General features: G+C 42.2%; 1 protein-coding gene across 1 annotated transcript in view; it reads right to left on the minus strand.

Annotated features, from left to right (window-relative positions):
• NIPAL1 (NIPA like domain containing 1) overlaps positions 1-22,456 on the minus strand; it is a 61,539-nt gene that overhangs the window by 19,080 nt on the left and 20,003 nt on the right. The window contains exon 2 of the mRNA XM_082259627.1: positions 13,981-14,256. Within this exon, the coding sequence (XP_082115753.1) occupies positions 13,981-14,256 (276 nt within the window). The remainder of the gene's footprint in view (positions 1-13,980; positions 14,257-22,456) is intronic.

Here is a 22,456-nt window from a genome sequence, read left to right on the forward strand (position 1 = left end):
TTCACAATCTCCTGACCTCAACATAATTGAAAATCTATGGATAGACCTTAAAAGAGCAGTGCGTGACAGACAGCCCAGAATTCTCAAAGAACTGGAAGACTTTTGTAAGGAAGAATGGGCAAAGATACCTCAAACAAGAATTGAAAGCATTTACAAGCTGTGATACTTGCCAAAGGGGTCAGTACAAGATAATAACTCTGCAGGGTGCCCAAACTTTTGCAGATGTCATTTTTTGGTTTTCTGTTATTTTGAAAGTGTAAATGATGGAAATAAAATCTAACTTTTGTTGACATATTATAAGAATGTCTAATCTGTAATTTGATGCCTTTTGGAGATTTTTCCATCTTTCCTTGGCTTCTTTATGCACATTAATACAAATTTTTACCTGGGGTGCCCAAACTTTCGATCCCCACTGTATATATATATTTAACAGAATAGGTAATCGCGAAATAATCAGAGAGTACTGTAAGGGCTTGTTTACACATGCGGCAAGATCTGCTGCTCTTCTGAAGAGCAAATCGCGTTCATGGGGTTTCACAGGCGATGAGGAGGCAATATGTCATCTCCCTACTGGCTGTTTAGCCTCACAGTTGCAGTGAGGTTGCAGCGCAGCGCCATTCACTTGAATTGGTCCTGTTTGGCAGGCGATCGTGCCTGTATTGCACATATGCTGAAAGTATGGTCAATAATTCCAATGTGCGAAGGGATCGGACCGGGTGAAATCAGAATTATTTTTATTGAGAAGTTTCTGCAAATACAAGGACATCAGTGAGGTGACTTTTTATTCTGAAGGACAGGAACTGCTATTCTGTCCATACATACTACAGTATTACATAACTATATATATATTAATATCAACATTCTGATATACAGGAATAACGTCCTCATAGAAAATAACAACCAATTAAACATGTGCTGAAATGTTGTTACTCCTTCTGCATCACAGGGGTCTCATAAAACAATCTAATATCAGATATAAACACATAACACTATCATAACCCCATTCCTGGTACACTGTAGTCATGTTGCGACAGTGTGACCCACTAACATTTGTGCAGTCTGTTATTCAATCACACAGTAGTGACAGGAGCCTCTACTGATCACAGGGATGTAAATTAAATCGACTTTGCCCTGTTTATAACCCTAAATATACTCCCTCTTACCTGCAAATACAAGGACATCAGTGAGGTGACTTTTTATTCTGAAGGACAGGAACTGCTATTCTGTTCCCCCAGGAACAAAACGTCGAACTTTTTAGTTCCTCCCATGCCTTGCTTGCAGTTGTGCTTTGTGCTGCCATCTACTGGTAAATTAATAGAAATGCCATAAAACAGAAATGTATTATTTTTTAATGGGGTACCTGACATCCCTTACACTCTCCCCCACAAAATTTGATGTCGTCCCAGACATATGCAGATTTAGTATTAGAACCATTCCATTCCCCATCTCACAATAGCCATTGGGAGCCAAGGTTAAGTAGTAATCCCATTAATGGAGGAACCATCCTCCCTGCGACATCTACTCCCAGTTATGTCACAGTTTCCCACCTGGTCCAGAGCGCTCATGTACCTGGTGAGATATTGTTGCATATAGCCAACTAATTAGTAAACCTCTACAACACAGGTTTGTGTAGGCTATTGAGAAGATGGTTTGATGGAGAACTAGGGAACATCTTATTACTTCTGTCCATTATTTAAGGTGGAATACCCATGGTACGTTATCAATACAATACAGCATAACCACCTAATACTCTCAATCCATTTTGTTGTCGGCCGACTTTACCTTAACTACCTAGTTCCATCACGTGAAGCTATTTTTGCTTGACCTGGAAAATCTGCTGTGAGAGTGCAAGAACTGTCCTTTTGTTAACTACAGAAAATAAGAGCTAACATCTTCAAAATATGTAAACAACTGTAACCTAGTGATAATTAATAGACTGTATCAATATATATGTCACTGTTTTTACCAGTTTTTAGAGTCCTCAGCAAAACATTCTGGACTTAAATACCAGCTAGGGCAAATGGGTAGTGTATGAATACAGTCTATGACCTGTACAGCTGCATTTCTGGCAGTACTACTGGGTTGACCCAAAGTGTCATAAGTCAGAACTTTTGGTTGTTTCCTATTCCTGCTGGGTTGTATCCTGCGTAGAGGAAGGGCATTCGAAGTGTCCTCATAATCGCCTTCGTCACAGTCAACTGTCTCTGTTGGCTTTCCTGGTGAAGGATTTTCTTCTTCTATATCTCCTGGTAAACATGCAGTTTGTTCAGGTTGACCCACAGGCTTGTCCTCTGTAGTTTCCTCTGTAACTTCCGCTGTAGCTTCCTCTGTACTTTCTTCTTGAACTTCCGCTGTACTTTCTTCTGTAACTTCCCCACTCGTTTCAAACTCACAGGGGTAGAACTCTGCTGCTTCTGGATTCAACTCTGTGTCTTCTCTTGTGTGATCTCTCTGAGTTACAGGGATGAAAGATCTCCATTGCTCTTGTTCATGATCGGATTCATCTTCTGATACTTCCTCAGATATCTGTGTAGGCAGTTGAGTAGTCTTTGGAACTTTACCTTGTTTTCTGGCACTGGGTCTGTCAGGTATCTTCTGATCTCTGTCGACGGGTAGGTAATCGCATGGTAATAACAAATTGCGGTGTAGAATCCTTGTTCGGCCCTTTCCAATTTCTGGCTTGACCTCATACACTGGACTATCTTCACACTTTTTCCTAAGGACAACATGTACGGCATCTTCCCAGAACGATCTCAATTTTCCTGGTCCTCCTCTTTCAGTAAGATTTCTTACAAGAACTCTGCTGCCAGGTGCAAGTTCAACTCCATGAGTCTTCTTGTCATAGTGTTCTTTTCCTCTTTGTGCAGCTTGAGTAGCTACCTTTGAAGCAACTTGGTAGGCCTCAGTCATCCTATCTGTCCACGTTTTCACATACTCAGAGTGAGTCTTGTATTTTTCTGTTACTGGAGTGTCAAACATGCTATCTATGGGTAATCTTGGAGACCTTCCGAACAGTAGAAAGAATGGAGAATACCCTGTAGCTTCACTCTTGGTGCAATTGTATGCATGTACGACCTGTGCAAGTGAACTTTTCCAGTCTTTCTTGGAATCTGGTGACAGGGTTCGAAGCATAGACAACAGGGTACGATTAAATCTTTCACATTGTCCATTGCCTTCTGGATGATATGGAGTTGTGTGAGAGTTCTGGATATGGCAGTGTTTCCCTAATGCCAAGAACAATTGATTTTCAAATTCTTTACCCATGTCATGGTGAATTCTGGTAGGAAATCCAAACTTCAAGACAAAGTCACTGAATATCTTGTCGGCAACAGTCTTTGCAGACTTGTTTTTGGTTGCGTAGGCTTGAGCAAACCTGGTGAAATGGTCGATTACCACTAATATGTACTCATAACCTCCTTTACAAGTCTCAAGATGGAGAAAGTCAATGGAGACCAGCTCAAAAGGATAAGTGGTGGCAATATTGTTCAATGGAGCTCTAGTAGGTTTATGTGGGCGTTTGTCTTTCAGACAAGTGCACTGGTGGCTGATGTATTGCTCAGCGTCTCTCTGCATATGTGGCCAAAAGAATCTTTCTCTGATCAGGTTTACAGTCCTTTCGACTCCTAAGTGTCCCATATCTTCATGTAATTCTTTCAATACCAATTGATGATACAACTTGGGCAACACTAGTTGAGAACCTGATGATGTTTTCCGTCTCAAGATTCCATCTTCATCAAGGTATAGCTTGGTCCACTGTTTCATTAGTATGAAGAGATCAAGTGGTCCACCTTGTTGTTCCTGTTTTGATGGGAACCGGTTTTGGCTCTTGTACTTCCACAGTGGGCCAATCACGGAGTCTTCTTTTTGGGCTGTCCTAATGGTCCCTTTGGGTATTTGAGCTACCTTCGTTTGGGTACCATCTATTGTTGATGTCATATGGGCAATGGTTACTGGACACAGCCAAGGCATTTCTTCCTTCTGACGTACTTGAAGTGCTTGTGTTATGCATCCGACGATTTTGGGGTCAACTTCTTGCGAACACTCTTGCATGTATTGTTCAGGACTTAATGGCATACGGGAAAGTACATCTGCGTCCGCATTTCTTTTTCCTGGACGATACTTGATGGTAAAATTGAAGTCAGCTAATTCTGCAACCCATCGATGACCTGTTGCATTTAGTTTAGCCGTAGTGAGGACATAGGTTAGGGGATTATTGTCAGTATATACTACAAAGGATGGACAGTAGTATAGGTAGTCTCGAAACCTATCACATATGGCCCACTTCATTGCTAGGAACTCTAGTTTTCCCGAATGCATGTGATAGTTCTTCTCGGCAGGAGTGAGAGTTCTAGACCCGTAAGCAATTACCTTTAACTTTTCCTCTTGCTCTTGGTACAGCACAGCTCCTAGTCCTTCTTGCGAGGCATCACAGTGTAGAACAAAGGATTTGCTGTAGTCAGGGTAACCCATCACTGGAGGATTAGTTAACACCTCAATAAGCCGGTTAAGCACTACCTGGTGGTGGTCAGTCCAGACTATAGACTGATGAGAGGGTAGTTGACCTCTTAGCTTTGGTGATGGCTTCTTCTTCTTCCTGGACTGGCTAGTTGGTGCTGATGATGCAGCAGGTGTTGTATCCGCTGACAGTAATTCATAGAGAGGTTTTGCAATTCTGGAAAAGTTTTGGACGTAAGGGCGATAGTAGGAAATGAATCCTAGTAGTTTTCTGAGTTCTCCAACAGTCTTTGGCTGGTTGTTCTTCAATGCCAGCACAGGCGCAGTGTCTGCTGGATCCACGGAATGACCATCTTTGGACACGATTTTGCCCAAGAATCTGACTTTGTTTCGGAAGAGTTCACACTTCCTAGCTGTTAACTTGACTCCATGTTGCTGATATCGTTGCAGTACCAACCTGACATGCTCCACATGTTCTTGGAATGATCTGCTGTGAACAAGGTTGTCATCTAGGTACGGCAGACAGATCTCATCCCTCAGTCCCATTAAACAGGTTTCCATGCTGCGTTGAAACTCAGCTGGTGCAGAGCTAAGGCCAAAGGGTATTCGGATCCACTCATACAGACCCCAAGGTGTGATAAATGCAGTCAGTGGTCGACTGGATTCTTCCACAAATCCTTGATGGTAGGCTTTCCCTTGGTCTAGCACCGAAAACCATGAACTTCCTCCTAGGCTGTCCAGCATGTCTTGGATCCTAGGGATTGGATGGCGGTCAGGGATGGACTTCTGGTTCAATTCTCTGTAGTCACAACACAGTCTTAAACTACCGTCCTTCTTCCTTACGCACACAATGGGTGATGAGTATGGAGATTTTGACTCCGCAATCCATCCACGGTTCAGTAGATCCTGCAGGTACTCTTTCACTTCCCGGTGCAGTGGTTTCGGTACGGACATGTAAGTCCTCCTAACTGGTGTGTAGTCTTTGAGGCGAAGTTGCAATTGTAGGGAAGGGATACATCCTACATCAGAGTCATCTTTGGCGAAAGCATTGCATTCCTCCCTTAACATCGTCTTCACTACCTGTTGATCCTCCTCCGGTAGGTGTTCGATAGCCACTGGTGGATCCCAGTGTTCTCGATTAGCATCGCTTACCGGTGATGGACTCGTGTTTAGGTTTTCCACTCGACCTTCTGGCCCTTGTCTCGATGTCGGTGGCCGATGAGTTACTGTGTGAGTGGCCACACTCACTGATTGTTTCAGTTTCACCTGAGCTGGGTACGTTGTCTTTATGGGTTCGAGGCACCCCATCCTAGTCTGACCTGATAAAATAATGTCCCGCTTAGTTGTGTTCCAAACCGGGATGGATAGTTTGGAAAATTGTCCCTTTTGAAGTGATACTAATGTCTCACCTACATGCAGTCCATCAGGCCAATGATGGGCCTCATCAGGTGTAAATAAAACTGTCTGATCTTGCAGTGCTGGTTTGGCGTGAGCCCTACACCTGAGATACGTCCCAGTGTTTGCTGGAATTCTTTGGCTCTTAGTACCAGTCTTTAGTGTAGCACCATCAGTTTCCCTGTGACTGGCTTGTAGTAGACTTACAAGGATCTCTGTTTTGGTGGTCGACAGTTCCAATGCTGTTCCTAGTACGTCTACAAAACCTGGAATGGCTTTCTTTCCCTTGGCAGATGTCTCCTTGAAGAGTTCTTCAATGACATTATAACCGATGATGGGTTTTTCAGCTACTTTCTCATCCTCCGATACCACAAGGGGCACTATTAACTGTTGGCAGGTGTTAATTCCCGATGTTAGCTGAAAAACGACCTCAATCCACCCGGAGAAGGGAATCTCAGTTTCATTAGCTGCTTTTCCTAGGAGGACTCCGGGCCCAAGCAATTCTTCAAAAGATCGGAGCACTGTATGTGGCAGAACCCGCTGTCTCCAGCTCTCATTGATAATGCTAACCTGAGAGCCAGTATCCCATAGGGCCTGGACAGGAGTATCATCTATTTCACAGTTCACAAGGCACTTTTTCCCAATGAGACTCAGTAACTTGCTGTTTTGTCTCATGGTAACACCGTCTACGTGAGTTGGCACTTCCTCAGCCATCTGGTAGAGTCTTTGGTTACTGCGGATGGGTACCCTTTGCAAGGGGTCTTGGCTCACCCTTCCAGCCATGGCACTGATGGTGGTTTGAGAGCTTATTGCTTTGCTACCGACAGGAGTTGCACTTTGGGACACAGGGTTGGTTCTCGCACAGGTTACTGTCGGTCCCTTGACAGCAACCCTCTCCCGTTTAACTGGTTGGGACTGGTCATTTTACAGTACCTCGCTATATGTCCAGATTGACCACAATGAAAGCAATGGTCACAAGCAGTTCTCCGACCAGTTCTTTTACAAGATTGGCAACCTCTATTGCTCATGTCCATTGTTACCTGAGGCCCTCTAAATTCACAATCTCGCAGAGTTCTCGAACCTTGGAAAAGTGTTTTCATCTCTATCATCTCTTTTTGCATCTGGAGTATCAGCTTTTCCAGTTCAGCATTGCTCTTTGAAAGCTGTTGGATGGTTGGGCTACTTGATCTTGTGTCAGCAGTCATTGGCAGGACATCTGGTTCCTGAGGACACTGTAAGACATTGGACTGACATTCTTTCCCTTTCATTGAATTGCTGGGCTGAGTTTTCTTTTGCTTCTGTTCCCTTTCCATCTCCATATTAGTGGCTTCATTTGTTTTCTCTATGAGCACCTCATCTGGAATTGACAGATCATCTAAATACTGCTTTAACTGGAACTTGATGTGGTCACTTCTCAGTCCAGTACCCACTGACCGTAGGAATTTCTTTTGTATCAGCTCAGCGCTGAAGTGTTCATCCGAACCTTCTCCTTGTGAGACAAACAACAGGCGGTCCTTCAATTCGATAGCTCTGAACAGGAAATTTTGAGGAGTTTCCTTACTATTCTGTGAGATGTTTATCAGTTGTTGGTACAGTTCGGAGGCATTTTCCTCCTTGTAATGGCTTTTTAGGATTCTCCTAAGTTGCACTAGGGTCAGTCCATTCTTCATTTCCAGCATACCTCTGAGACTTAGGCCGGGACTAATGGCTTTTACCACAGCTTCCACAATCTCGGACTCAGGATACCCTTTTTGTAGTCCCATGTCGATCTGGTGCATAAGGTTTGTATAGGACAACTTGTCTTTCTGTTCCTTTTCACCTATCTGACCAGCAATCTTAAAGTCCTTCCTGATTGTCACCTCTGGCAAGTTACCATGGTGAAGCCTCTGAGTAACTGGTATAGGTTCTTGTTTTGAATGGCTGTCATTTGAGTCCTGGCTTTTAGTACTCAGCTCTTTTATCTGATCCTCGATCATTCTGGACGTTTCCTGGAACTTCTCCTGCATAGTGTGGTATTGTCGTTTCAGATTGGCCAATTGCTGTTCTGGTTGGGGGTCTTTCTTACTGGTGTTTGGTGCTTCAGCATTGTCCCTCTTCTTCTCTAGCTCACTGACGAATATCTTAGTTGCTTGGAGAAATTGTGTCACCGCTTCTTCACTTTCAGTCTCGACCAGTTCATCTATCACCCCATTGACTATCCGCATGTAGTGGCGCCGGGTTTTTCCTTTCGCCATACTTGCTTCGGAGGCCTTGATAAACTGGCAAGTCTCTATGAGATCACTGACTGTCATGTGAATCAGATGCCCACTGATTTCGTCTTGCAACTTTTCTATATCCATCTGTGTGCGATTCCTGTGCAGCAACGGTTAATAATCAAATCTTCTCTCAGCTTCGCCACGGACAGCGTAACCGCTCTCTTCCACTTCCGTGACCTTTGCGTTTCCTTCACCCGGTCCCTATTCGGGCGCCAATTTTGTTGCACATATGCTGAAAGTATGGTCAATAATTCCAATGTGCGAAGGGATCGGACCGGGTGAAATCAGAATTATTTTTATTGAGAAGTTTCTGCAAATACAAGGATTTAATGGGGTACCTGACATCCCTTACACCTGCAAAACCCGGTGCGTTTATTTCCTGCTGTGTCTGTGAAGCGAAGCATCTTGGCCACAGCATGATGTTTCCCCTGGCTGCTGTCCTTGAAAATTAAAGTGTTACTAAACCCACAACAGGAAAATCAGTCTGTATATGCAGTAAAGCACGCTTGTTATACTCACTGTGGAACGGGTTAATCCTTTGCACTGTGTATCAAGGCGGTTAGATCCTGTCTTCTCTGATCCTCCTCTTCTTTCACCGTCTCCAGAAAATAACCTGATATTTATAGAGCCAGGGGACTGGCTGCACATGCTCAGTTTGGTATGTATTTTTTTCTTGGGAGAGTACATGTGATCAGCACAGGGCCAACCAGCACTATCCAGACAGAGGGTCAGGGGAGAATAAAAACTCCTCCTACCATCTTTTTACTAAAATAATTGTATTTCCGTGTTCTGTGGGAGACCAGATATAGTGAATGCAGGTTCTGGGTTTAGTAACACTTTAAAGTGATTGTAAAGGTAGATTAAAAAAAAAAAAATAATAATAAAATACCAAACATGTCATTACTTACCTGCTCTGTGCAATTCCAGCTGTGAAACCTCCTCATTTCGGGTCACCCACCGGTGCTCCTGACCCCTCCCCTCTTTCCAGTGCCCCCATGGGAAGTTGCTTCCCATGGGGGCACTCATGCATGCTTGATTCGGGCCAATGGCTCCCAGTGCAAAAGGGGGTGAGTAAGTAAAAATGGGGGTGAGGGTTGATGCTGACACCTAAACCTTTTTTACCCTAATGGAAGGAATGCTTTAAGGTAAAAAATGTTTAGGCTTTACAACCACTTTAAGGGAGATCGGTTTGGATGGGGGGGTTGGGGCAGTAAAAGTGCAGCTCAACCACACATTTTTATTGCCCTCAACCACAAGTGTAAACAGGTGCAAAGTTAGAAGAGCATGCATATATTGCAGAATACAAACAGATTATAAAAGCTTGGCCCAGAAACAGGAGTTAGTAAGAGGCAAAAGCCAAAGGATGGCAAAGAGCATGCCGATACCTGGACTCTTCACAGCAATGTCTCTGTGGCTTGACCAGGGTAACATGGCAGCACAGCTTAGCCTCTAAAAGACTCTATAACAACTTAGAGTCAGTCTAGAATCACTACTTCTGTATAACAGCCCAGAATACAGTTACTTGTGATTATCCTCAAACACAACACCCCACACAGTGAGGTCCAGGTAGCTTTGGTAAAACAGAAGAATACTGTAAACGACAAGCAAACACAGGGGCGCACCAGCCTAGTGCATTATCCTTTGGAAGGTTTATTTAAAAGAAAAGATTAAAAATACTCACAAACGAGTTCTTGATAAAAGCATATCACATAAGGGACGCAGTCCTCAACATAGGAATCCGAGGGTGAGTCGTCCCCTGAATTTATGAAGGCTAACGCGTTTCGAGGCTTAGCCTCTTCCTCAGAGTCTCGACAGAAGAATAGTAGGCAGAGCTGGGACAAGGGGTGGGAAGGAGGTGAAGCTGCCCTGGGCACTGTAATATCATGTGAGGTGGGGGGAGGGGCCCGCAAGGAGATTGAGGGGGGAAGGGATTGGTATTGGGAGGAGAAATTTGGGGAGCAGTTGTAAATAATAACTGATACCATGAATGTATGTAAAAGTTTAATGGAAAAATTGAAAAACAAATAAATAAAAAATGTAGTAAAAAAAAAAAAAAAGAAATGCTCTAGATGGGGACATTTGGGCGTGTGTGCTAGGAGTGGTGATTCAAAGGGAACTGTGTTGGGAGCGGGATATGAGAAGAGAATTTTGTGCTTGCAGGGTTGATTTTGGGGGGGTTGTGCTTGAAGAGGTGATATGGTAGAGGGGGGAGGGGATTTGTGCTAGGAGGAGAATTCTTTTGTCCGTCAAATGCTGGTTTTCCACCATGCTTGTTTGACAGAAGCCGTCGTGAGATTGGCTTCTGTCGGACAGGCAGCTGTATGCATGGGACAAAAGTCGGCCGGTTTCTACTGTGCCTGCCAATTTATTTTTAACCCGTGTGTAGCAGGCCTTACAAGACTGGGAAAGGGAACAGAAAACCCCCATGAACCATGATTCTGCCCACATGGAGGTGAAAGTTCTTCCTGACTCCAAGATATAAACAGCGTTCAGTTTATCATTTTTTTTTAGATGATCGGCTTGGCCAAGTTCTCCTAACAGGAACATAAAAACTCCTTTCACTGCTGGAATGTTCATTCCGCCTCGGAATTGTTTTGCAATTACAGTGCTTTGTTTTTTTATCGTTTCTCCAATAAAAGGTTATGCAGGATAACTAGAAATCAATTAAACAATCTACGTGTTTCCAAAGTCCACAATGAAAGCGAATAACAGCTACAGCACTGACCACAGTAGTGGACTGATGAAAGTTGTGGGAAATAAATGTCATTATTATTACAGAGACTCTCTATATACACATTGACGTGTTGTGCAGAGGGAGAAAGCTGGATCTTCCGTGCCTAATTCTTCCAATAATAAAGAGTTTTGTACATTTTGGAAATATTATTTTTAAGGCCTACTGCTATATGCCTCTCTCAGACGTAGTAGATTTCAGAGAGGAAAATCCCGTAGAGGCTGGGGTGGAAGAAAAATCATATTTTTAGCTGACTTTATTTTATTAGGAATCTGGAACCCTTGAGATTTAAATGGAGAAATACATTGTGGCTGCAAACTATCCCGTTAAATATATGTTTAATCTTTGAACTAAAAAAATTAAAGTGGAACTCCAGGAATTATAGGAAGTCTACCCTTACAGTGGAGTGCCCTAACATTGCAAGGGTTAAATGCTCATTTAATCTAGGGTGCAGGAATAAAGTGTAATACTTATTTTATTCCTGGCTCCAACAGGCTTCCTCTATCCATGCGACCGGTCTCAGCTGCGGACTCATATTTGCCTCCTCCATGTACAATGCAGGGTTAAAAGCCCTGCACTGTATGTGATGACCACCCACCACCTGAAGCTTCAGGTAAAAGAGAACAGCACTAGGGTAAGTAATACCCTTTATCCATACACCCCTAGAAAAAACAAGCAAATAACCCTTGCAGTGCTGGAGGATACCCAATGCAAGGGTAGATTTTGTTCCTGGATCTCAGCTTTAAAAAGGTATATTTATAACATGTGGACCTGTAAGATTCACCTATAGAGAATGTTTGATGAATGTGAGATTTACCTGCTTTATAAATATGCCCCTTTAATGTTCTTGTCTAATCAGTTAATAATCTCTGGAGACCTATCTAGGACAATAACACTTGGGGATACAGACAACACTAGAGTGCATCTGATGGATGGTGTTTTAGCAGAAGGTAAGTCTATTGACACTCGGCTACATATCCCATAGATTAACCTGAAGGTACCCAATAGTGACATTATCACACTACACAAAAAATTCCAAATTAAGTCATACTTATTAAGGTACTTGTTATAGAGTGAGATTGTCACTCTGCTTGCGAATAAAATAGATAAAATACTTTCCCATTTAAAAATGAATATAGTTTACAGGCCTAAAGCTAAACTTCAGTCAGCTTGGACAGTGACACCCCCCTACCTCCTCCCCCCCGCTGCAAGATTTTATTGCTGGATTCGTCAAGGGCAGGGAACTCCAAACTACGGCTCTCCAGCTGTTGCGGAACCACAGGTCCCATGATGCATTGTAAAACTCTGACATTCACCGACATGACTAGGCATGATGTTACATATATAGTTACATAGTAGGTGAGGTTGAATAAAGACAATAGTCCATCCAGTTCAACCTGTGTAGGTGTGTGTGGCCGTAATCATCTCACATAGCCCTGAATGTTCTGATCCTTGAGATGTACATCTAAGGGTCTTTTGAAAGCCACCATACTTCCCGCAGAAACCACCTCTTGTGGTAGAGAATTCCACAATCTTGTAGCCCTAACAGTAAAGAACCCCCCACGTTGCCTGAGGTTAAAACGCTTCTCTAATCGCATTGTATGCCCTCGAGTCCTCATGCAATTCCTTCGACTGAATAGCTGTTTTTCTATGCCGAGATCACCATTGAGATATTTATAAATTGCTATCATGTCCCCTCTCAGACATCTCTTCTCCAGGGAGAATAAATCAAGCGATTGCAGACGCTCTTCATAATTAAGGTCCTCCAATCCCCTAATTAGTTTAGTTGCCCTTCTCTGGACTCTCTCCAGCTCCAACACATCCCTCCTGAGGACTGGCGACCAGAACTGATGGGAATTGTAGTTCCTGAACAACTGGAGGGCCATAGTTTGGAGACCCATGGTCTAGGGAGAAAGAAACTATATCTTATTCCTCAGCAGATGGCGCTCTTTTCCAGTCTACAAAGTTCCTGGTATGTAGGAACTTCCTCACATAGAATCGAGGCACAACAGTCCTGCATTGTATTTGATGACTTGTTAGATTCTCTGACTGGTCCAGCAGTAAGGAGGAGAGGCTTTGAAGGGCATAGAGGAGAAAGTTTGCAGGAGCGGGACATAAGGTTAATATCGCTGATTATTTCTTACCCCTAGGCAAAAAAGGTTATTGAACCCTTGGGGGAAGCATGAACTGGGGACTTAATATTTTGCATAATATTATACGATTTTTACAGCTGTTTCCAAATACATTGATAAAACAACTGTGAGACTTGTCCTAAACACAAATGTTCTCAAATGAGAAATGGGCACCTTTCTATATCTCTGCCTCACCCTCAATTTTACCGAAAATTAAAAATGAATATGCCATACAGTAAATGATCAGCTAAACCCAGGAGTGTTTGGCAACCTTGTTTGAGTTTCATTATTTGACAATTTATTTACAGACTCAGTGTACTAAAAGCTCCACTCATATAAGAAAAAGCCTTGCTGTTTTGTTCCAGAAGCTGGTTATCCATATCCATAGCCAATGTAGTACATAAAAGTTGCATTTTGTAAAATACATTTTTTTTTTTTAAATGTGGTTTGTTTTGGCAAAATACCTTGCTGTTACTATACTAAAGTTGTGCCCTAGAGGTAGATTTTCAAAAAAAAAAAAAAAATTTCTACTATGGGCTTTGACAATTTTTTATTTCCAGTTATATTATTTTTACTGGGAACAGAAACCTTTGTGTTGAATCGCCTTGCTTTTGTTTTTTGAAGAGCTGCAAATTCATTTTCTACGGCATCATGGCAAAAATTACATTTTTTTTTTTTAGAGACTTATTTTAACAAAATTAATTAAATGAAATGCGTAAGTCAAAAAGACACCCCCCCCCCCTTCACAAATGCCCCTAAATTATATAATTATTATTTTTGAAGAAGATCTACAAGTACCCACAGGCATGTAAAAACAGGAACTATGACATGTTTATAATGTTCTAGATATTTTTAAAATATGGCCCATTTGAAGTACGTTTCATACAACCATGCAGGTTCATGAGACTGGTGACATGACATTTCCTGCAGCTCTAATATATTACATGCTATGACGATTACCTGAAATGTGGTACTTATCTTATCATAAGCAAACAAGTCTTATTTTTCCTACCTGCTCTGGTGACTCCCTTTTCAGCCAACCGTAAAAGGCCTTTTTTCTTCATGATGAAACTTGACCCGATGAAAAAGCTGGAGCTTACTGCTAATATTAAACCAATGTAGAGGTTGTATTTGCTCCCGAATGATGTTGCAATGCTCAGGTTTGTCTCGTTGCTGGATTGGCTGCTGTTCTGTACATGGATGAATGACGAGGGGCTTTGTGTTGTGTTCATTATTAGACACCATACTTGGGAAATGTTGTGAGGACACATCAACGGTAACAAATTTCCTAGAATAAGAATTCGTATACAATATTGTTACTTTCATAGTAGACAGTTCTGATGTAAACAAAAGCCCATCTGCACCCGCCCATCTGATAACAATAAATGTGTACAGTACAGCATTCTAATCAACCAGTTATGATACATTTTCTTAATTTCAGTAAATTGAGATGTGATTGGTTTGATGCCATCATTGCTCTTTACAATGCTTCGCTGAATACCGTGTTTCCCCGAAAATAAGACCGGGTCTTATATTAATTTTGGCTACAAAAAATTAATTAGGGCTTATTTTCAGGGGATGCCTTATTTGTCTCCTCTCCACTTCTCCCTCCCTGTCCACTCAGGAGTCAGCATCTCCGTATGCCCAAAAATAAACTCTGGTTAAATTCCTTGTTAAATTTAATCTGCTCTGTAAATGGATTATTTATTGTCCAGTGTGTGTCTTTATGTAACATTGTGGTAAGTACCTTATTTACAGCACCGCTGGGCCCTCACATGACCTACCGGAGCTCTTCTGTCCCACTCCGGGCACTGCCGTGATCCCCACTGATGTCAGCCCTGCTCCAAGCACTGCAGAGGGAGGGGCAGCTGGCATCAGCTGGGAGTAGGAGGTGAGCTCTGGCGGGTCACATGAGCGCCCAACAGCGCCGTAAATAAGGTATTTTTTACAATAATGTTACACAAAGACACACACTGAACATTATATAATCATTTTACAGAGTGGATTACATGATTTTACAAGGATTTTAACTAGGGCTTATTTTCGGGGTAGGGCTTATATTGCAGCCATCCTAGAAAACAGAGATAGGTCTTATTTTCGGGGGAAACACGGTAATGCTTGAAGTGTTGTGAACAGCGAACTCAAAATGAAATATGATCACCTGACCTACAACAACCACTGGAGTCCTCCTTTTTGCCTTTTTTTTTATTACAGAATGACAGTCCAGCACAGTCTTTCTCAACCAGGGTCCTGTGTAATCCTAGGGTTCCTCCAGAGGTTTATAGGGGTTCCTTGAGAAGTGAGCAATTTCTGCCTCTCTGATGAGAAACCAATGGTGCTTGTAGCTATCAGTAAGGGGGTGATTCTTCCCAATGACCACAAATGTAAGGAGGAGCATTCTTCTCAGTGACCATCATGCTTATGTATCATGAACTGTAGATATAATAATATTACCAGGGGATTCTTAGAATTTGACAGTTATTTCAAGGGTTCATTCATTTTAAAAAGGTTGAGAAATGCTGGTCTAGTAGAAAAAATTTATTTTACTCTATATATTGCATATGCTGCCGATAACGAGACCCAGAATGATTCAAAAGATATACAAGCAGGTTTCTAACAAGTCTGCAGATCCAAATCATTTTTAATTTTTTTTTCACAGGAAACTGCACTAAATTGATTATAATATAACACACACAACCAAGGTTGTGATGGGACTGAATGAAGTTTGCCTTTACACTTTCAGCTGGGGGGGGGGGGGGGTTGGTAAAAATAGGCATTTATGCCCATATTAACCCTAGGGGGTAGGGTGGGACATATATTGTAGCTGCGATGCTTTGAGGCAGGTCTGCAACAAAAATGATACCCCACATCACAATCAGAGAGCACTGCTGCAGTACCACTACCAAACCTGACACATTCATACAGAATACATGTAGAATTCTTACTAGAATACTTACAGATTACAGAACTTTTTATTAATCCCAAAGGGAGATTGGGAAATTGTTAAATTTAATTAAGTTGTTTGTAATGCATGCAGGTGCAGCATGGCGCTGTGGTCTTATTTAAAAAAAAGTATTAAAACAGGCAATGAAGAAGGGACATACCACCTCCCAACCACCTGTAAGTGGGGTGCAGCATGGTGCAATGGCAATAATTCACACAGTCAGTTGCAATAGAAGACTTGTATTGAAGTAATGCAGCAACAGTTCACAACAAACCCAGTGGGAAGGCTGCCCAACCGTGTACACTCATTGTTCAGCAACGTGAAAAGGCAAGCAGGAAGACATCCAGAGGAGTTGCAACCCTACCCTTTCCCTTATCATCAGGAACCTTTCCCTACTGCTAGTGCTGTCCCTAACTGATGGGGTACCTTTCCCTACGCTACCCACTTGCATTAAGCGCACCAAGCCGGAGAGTCAGGGCCTTAAATATGCTCTGCGTGACCCAAGAGGGCTGCCAGAGTCACATGGGGCAGCAGCATCCAACTGGATTGCTTTCCCAGTGACCCAGGAAACCATAGAGGAACTATGTTCCTCTTGACTTCCTCTCCAGCTACAATGCTGTTGCGGATGAGTGCCACCTACAGTGGAGAAAGTAGACTGCACCTGCCTACAGACCTGTCAACTGCCAAGGGGAGTCAATATTCGGAGGAGGTAAGGACACCACCGCAAGTATAATTGAGGCATTAAAGGGACCATCCACATTTGCCCTTGTAGGCTTTAAACTCAATTAAAGCAGCAAACAAAACATGTCCCTTTCGTTCTTTGACCAGTTTATTACTTTCTGCCAAAACACGGCTTGGCTGTGATATGTAGCTGGGTAAGGAAAGAACTATCAGTGTGACAGTTTTATACAATAAATACATCTGCCTCCATAGGTGTTTTAAACAGGTGTATCACAACTGCCTGTTACCATGAATGGTGTATGAGCAGAAGAAAAAGTATGGATTCTCCTGATGTATGTAAGGGATTATGTACCATGAACATGATTCAGTACAATGTCGTCAAGTTTATTAAAGCCCGGATTCATTTCTCCATGTGTCTATGCTGATAGATCTCATAAAAGCTGTATCAGTTGTTGCGGCTATAGTCACACCCATATTTATTACTTTATTTATTACAAGTACTATTGACAGTGCCAACAGTTTTGTCCTTTCTTGTTTGAAATCATTCTATCACAAATTTTTACATGAAATCATATCTTCCATATTATGAATAATTCGAAATTAAATCAAATGTTTGATTTGCAAGTTAGTATGACAGTGTGAAAGCCTGAGAATAGTGTACCTCTTTGTAATTTTATATATAAGGTATATAACAGCCATCATTTCTTATTACTATATAGTACTCTGATTCTGCTTCCCGCTTTGCAGTAGTTTCATTTCTGAACCTTCAATGCGAGACTGTGCTGAGATCAGCGAATGGGAAAAACAATTCCAACCAATCGAGAAAAGATTTTTACATACAGCTTTTATTTAGGGATTGCTAGAGAGCTGTGACATGGGAGAGTGTATAATAAATGGTTACAACAGCCTCTGTGTATAGGAACTGTTAGACAGAAAAGCAAGGGGAATGCTATGGTATACTCTCTAGGCAAAGCTCCCCCCCCCCCCTCCCACCTGTTCACCAGTTAAATAAATAAATGCCTTTTGAAGCCTTTTTTATACTTGAAATCTCTACCGTCTGTATCCTTTGCTGGCACATCTTTTGTGAGTGACATTGACACCCAGTGAATCCAACGCTGCAGTCTGTACATGCATAGATCAGTTGTATCTTCCAGACATCATTACACCACTGCAGACTTCTAGACCCTTAGAGCAGCCTTTTTCAACCAGGGTGCCCAAGCACCCTTGGGTGCCCTGAGGTTTCTTCAGGGGTGCCCTGGCAAAATGCCCTAAAAATTGCCCAAAAATGTATACAAGCCAGTAGGTGGAGCAAGCCTGCCTTTTAGATACACAAAGCCACAGGTTTTTATTGTGCACCATTTCAACCTTTCAGCCACTGGCGTCCTAACAATCAGTGATGTCATCAGTGTTGATGAGAAGGGTGTCGATCGCTTGCACGGCATTCTTGTTTGATCCTCCCCTGCCCCTCTCCATCAACACTGGGGTCACATTAGCTGAGTGATGAAGAGAAACTGAGGGAGAGGAGAAACATTGGAATACTAGTTGGTTCTAGTGTGCAAAAGTGTATTTGCTTTGTAGGAGTAAATCACCTCTAATGTTGGGTGTCCTACGTGTGTCCATGCTGCCGCATTATGGAAAACGATTAGAATAGTATTTTACATTTTAGAACGGGGAGCCTTGAGACTGTCCATAAATTGAAAGGGTGCCTTGAGATTGTCTATCATTTTAAGACCCCGTTCACACTGGGGCGACTTGTCAGGCGACCTGGTCGCCTGACAAGTCGCCGTGGGTCGCCTGCCATAGAGTAGCACAGGACCCGTTCTAATAGGAGCGACACAAGTCGCTCCTACTTAGAAAAAGGGTCCTGTACTACTTTGGGGCGACCTGGAGCGACCTGCATTGACTTCAATGATATGAAGTCCGTGCATGCCGCTCCGAGGTCGTGGTGCGAGCTGTGCACCGCGACTTCACAGGTCGTCCCGGGAAGTCGGGTCGCCTGTATGTGAACCGGCTCTAAGGGTGCCTTGACTGAAAAAAGGTTGAGGAACACTGCCTTAGAGGACCCCTCCACTGGACAACCAATAGAACGTGATCATGTACACACCCAAAGAAGAACTCTTTTGTAGTGAAGAAAATAGAAGACCTAGGGCTTGGAGTGTCATGTGACCTTAAATTACAGTAAGTGAAGGAACATTTATATTAGTTTTTTAAACAATTTCAGTTATTAGTTGGGGAGGAAAGCATCTTTAATGTATACATTACAATATGGCGGCTCTGGCACTCTGATACTTTTGCATTATTTAGAAAAAAATATGCTGACAGCTGGATTTCCACTTTTAGGAAGTTGGAAGTGAAGGAGAATGGTAAAGTGACAAATTAAATAAATAAAAAAAATGTCACCAGAATGAGACGTTTGAATATAAGGACGGATATCTTAAATAAAGAAGATAAAATTGGAACACGAGTAGGTCATTGCAATGTTACCTTGTGTCTGTTTTGTGCAAACAAGACATAGGTTAATAACAGAGTAATGTGTAAACACGTGTCTATACACGTGAAATAGAGTTTTAATAGAGCTGTGGAACACAAAGTGACTTTTAAAGCACACTGAATATAAAAAAGGTGACACTTAAAACAAATAATGTCATAATGACTGTGGATAAAAAGTGTCATGACCTTTACCCACCTTAGGTATATTTATGGAAATCAGTAGCATATAGTTACTAGTACCGATACATATATACATTAACTATCGACAGCATAAAGGGCAACATGCTCTCTGTTCACACCACACTGGTTCCTTAGATTGGCAAGCCCCTTTGAGAATCACACAAGGATACCAGTAATGTTTACTGAAGCTTCATGGTGCTAAATCTAATTTATTATGCTTAACTTCCATAAAAAAGAACTATCATTACATTTTTTTTTTCATTGTTATGCCCCCTTCCCCTCCCCACATGGCAGATTTGACAACAGCATAGAAAGAGATGGATCCATCATAACAGCAGCTTGTCAAAGTACTTACGTGTGACAAGGAGAATGCTATTGGGAAGAGGGGGGGGGGGGGGGGATGTAATGAGAAATCTTCTATAATCCCCCTAGGTAGTAGAACCTTTGCTTTGGGATGTACACTCCTGCATGTGCTTCTGGTTCCAGAGTTGTGCTCTTTGTCCTAATTACTGAGCACTCATGTAACAAAGATGTGTGATAAAAATACTTGCTAATTTCTGCCCATTATCTGTTATTACGTTACTTTTATAAGTATCTTACTGCTTTGTAAGGGCCAGATAATACACAGATTAAAGAAACTTTAATTGAGAAGAGACCTGCATCATCCTCCAAAACCTTAATGTTACAGCTGGCCATTCTAGCAGGCAGAACCTTGACAGTTATAGGTAGTGTCAGAGCTTCTGCCCCCACACATGTCTATAGGACCATTACGTTCTCAGTTGCAAATAGGAATGGCAGTCTCAATTGTGAATAACAATGTGCCAGGAGAAGTAAAGAGCAAGCAAACGTCAGCAATGTCTGGACGTTCCAGAGCTTTGCATGTCAGAATAGACCAGCATTCAGCAGTAACTCTTGGGTCTTAGAGTCTGCTGCAGGTGTATTCACCAATAGAAAAAGTAAGGGAGTACAATAGCTGTGATTTGTTCTAGAGCATGAGTGTCCAACCTTTTGGCTTCTCTGGGCCACATTGAGTGTAGAGAAATTTTCTCGGGCTGCATATAAAATATATATTATAGTTAAGGTATATAAGTAATAAAACGCTGCTGCGCCCCTTCCCGCGCTGCCGTCCCCCCCCCAGCACTAATTTAACACAACTAGAGGATGATCCCTTCCGAGGCAGCCTACAGTTAGTTGGAAGCCGCTATGGCCGTGCCCCCGACCCGAATTCCTTCTTCCCCATCAAAAAAAAAATTGTCAGGGGGCAGTGGGCCGCATTGCCTGGGGCTCTGGGCCGCATGCGGCCCCCGGGCTGCAGGTTGGACATGCCTGTTCTAGAGGCAATGGCTACATTGGTTCTGGAAAAAATGGAGGGAGTAGCTGTGATTTGGTTTAGAAATAATGGCTAGCTTGGTCCTGGAAATGAGGGAGTGTCTGTGCTTCAATCCAGAAGTAATGGCTACCTTGGTCCTGTGAAGTGAGGGGGCAGCTGTGATCTGTTCTAGAAGCAATGGCTATCTTGATCCTGTGAAGAAGTGAGGGAATATTTAGAATTTGTTTTAGAAGCACTGGCTGCCTTGGTCCTGGTAAGAAATGAGGGAGTAGCTGTTATTTGTTGTAGAAGCCATGGCTATCTTGGTTCTGGGAAGTAGTAAGTGAGTATCTGTCATTTTTGTTCTTGAACCACTCTCTATTTGGGTCCTGAAATTCAACAGGAGACACTAAACAGCATTGAATGATGCTGTATTATATTATATTTATGTTACTGCATGTTAGAATACCCGTGATATAGCAATTGTTCCTAACAGGCCAGTATGAAATTATATGGATTAGATCATATGTTTTTGAGATAAGAACAGCTCATGAAGTGTCTCCTGTTCCTAGAAACATTCACGTTCATACATGTAAAGATGGGACTTTATCAAAACTGAAGAAGACAGAATCTTGAGCATATGTGCAATGGCAATAAATCAGAAAGATCAAAGCTGAGTGGTTGCCACATCTGCTCCAGATTCTGACTGTTCCGATTTTGATAAATTCCCTCAAAAACACTTCCGGTCATGGATAGAAGATCTTTGCGCTCTTTCAGCACTTGGATCATTTCCAAACACCCAACTACCATCTAATGTCTGTAAGTCGTTATGTTAGTTTTAGGTAAATACAGCTAACCTATAGCTTGGTCAAGTGGTAAAAAAACACTTCACCCATTTTGGAAGTTTTCCCTGCTATAGAAGAGAAAAATGTCTATCTCTCCTGAACAAGAAATACGACGGCTCCAACTCATACAGGATGAGCAAGAAAATGAAATATGTTTCTTCGTGTGAGTTCTGCTATTCAATAAGGAAGAAGTGCAAAACTCCTGCCCACAAATTACTGGGTTTTATTTACCTATGGCTTGGTAAGTACACATTCAGTTTCCGAGGGATACAAATTGATTGTTATCTTCTGGCATTACGTTACTCCAACAACACTTCAAGCATTTAGAAAATGTACATAGGAGCCCTCAAGTTATAATGAGCCAGTTAGTCTACTCAGAGCCAGTTTGGCCAGTTATTCAACATCTTTCAAATATTTTTTTTTTTTTGTGGTGCTGCACGTGACCAGCTTTGACTCCGGCCATTTAAAGACTTCAGCTGAGAAGCAATATAAACACACTGGAAACTGTAATATCATATCTATCACCAGAAACATACCTTAAAGCAGGACTAAACGCATTGATTTAACCGTTTACCAAAACAGTTACATTCTTGTGCTCTCAACCAAACTATCAAGCCATTAAATGACTGGTGTCATAACTGATTACATGTGCAGCATCATGACAACAGCATGTCAACCAGAGCCTAAGATGGCAGCTTGTTTGTCTCTAAAGTATTGGAGTGTTTAGTTCCCCTTTAAATGTAGCACACACTGCATATGTGCTAGAAAGCAGAATTTAAAGCGTATCCAAACTCAAACCTAAATATTGATAGTATTGCAGCCTAATGGTCCTAAAATGTGGTGTATGCATACGTTTGTTTTTTTTCCCCCACACTTTTCTTCTTAATTTTAACCTGGTTTTAACCCCAGAGCACTGATTGGAGTGTTTTGGTTGGGGGGGGGGGGAGCCACCCCCCTATCAGAACCCAATAGCTCAGCAGGAGAAATCACTGTACTAACATTGTTCAACTGAAAAAAAAACTAGTAGTGTGTGAGGCTT

This window comes from Pelophylax lessonae, assembly GCF_965119305.1.
Source record: "Pelophylax lessonae genome assembly, chromosome: 1".
Lineage (NCBI taxonomy): Eukaryota > Metazoa > Chordata > Amphibia > Anura > Ranidae > Pelophylax > Pelophylax lessonae.